The following is a 1,022-nucleotide window of genomic DNA, read 5'->3' on the forward strand; positions in this document are numbered from 1 at the left end:
AGTTCTAGGCCAGCCAGAGCTGCACGGTGAAATCTGTTTCTAAAAGGAAGTTCTTAGATGCTTTTTCAAGCTTTGTCTCATCTTACAAATTTTAATAAATTATGGAATCCTAGAATAAATATTGACACTGTATTATTAACTAAGGTACAGATTTTACTTTAACTATCAGTTTGGCATAATCTAGAATCACCTGGGAAGAAAGTCTCAATAAAGAAATTATCAGGATCAGGCTGTCCTGTGGGCCTGTCTATTGGCGTTTGTCTTGATTATTGATTGAGGTAAGAAAACCCACCCAAAATGTAGGTGGCAATATTTCATGGGCCCTGAATTTATATAAGGGTGAAGAAAGCTAGTTGTGCTGATGGAAGCAAGGTTGTGTTTATTTTCTGCCTTTGAATATGGGTGTGCTGTGATCAGCTCTCTGAACCTTTCCCTCTGTGATTTTCCTGGAATTGTAAGTCAAATAAGTCATATAAACCCTTTCTTTCCTAAGTTGGTTTTTTTTTTTTTTAAAGCAGGATATTTTATTATAGCAGCAGAAGTGAACAAGTATGCTTAGTTTCCTGTAACTGGTATAGCCCTTCTGTCTTTTTTTTTTTTTAAGATTTAGTTATTTTACGTGTGAGTGTTTTGCNTGCTTTCTGTGTTGGTGGGAAGGCTGATCCTTTAAATGTGTTGTTTGGTTCTTAGTTTAATGGCTATGCTGGGAGCCTCTTCTCAAGTGGGCCCTATGAAAAAGATGATGAGGAAGCAGATGCTATTTATGCAGCTCTGGATAAAAGGATGGATGAAAGAAGAAAAGAGAGAAGGTATGCTGTTCTGTACTGTGTTTATCAAAATAACTTTTTTGTTGTTGTGTTTTATTTGGGGCTGGGAGGAAAGTTGCAATAGTAGTCTGTATGTTGACTTTGGAGGCTACTTGGACCTTAGTTTGTAACAGCCGTACCTGCGTAAATGCTGGGTGTTTGCAAGACAGCCTCAGAGCTGGACAGCCTCAGAGCTAGGGCAGCCTCAGAGCTAGG

At 38.6% G+C, this 1,022-nt stretch overlaps 1 protein-coding gene across 1 annotated transcript in view; it reads left to right on the plus strand.

The window, feature by feature from the left end:
• The window catches only part of Prpf6 (pre-mRNA processing factor 6), a 55,175-nt gene that overhangs the window by 19,270 nt on the left and 34,883 nt on the right, over positions 1-1,022 (plus strand). The window contains exon 3 of the mRNA XM_029468671.1: positions 691-890. Within this exon, the coding sequence (XP_029324531.1) occupies positions 691-890 (200 nt within the window). The remainder of the gene's footprint in view (positions 1-690; positions 891-1,022) is intronic.

Source organism: Mus caroli, chromosome 2 (assembly GCF_900094665.2).
Source record: "Mus caroli chromosome 2, CAROLI_EIJ_v1.1, whole genome shotgun sequence".
NCBI lineage: Eukaryota > Metazoa > Chordata > Mammalia > Rodentia > Muridae > Mus > Mus caroli.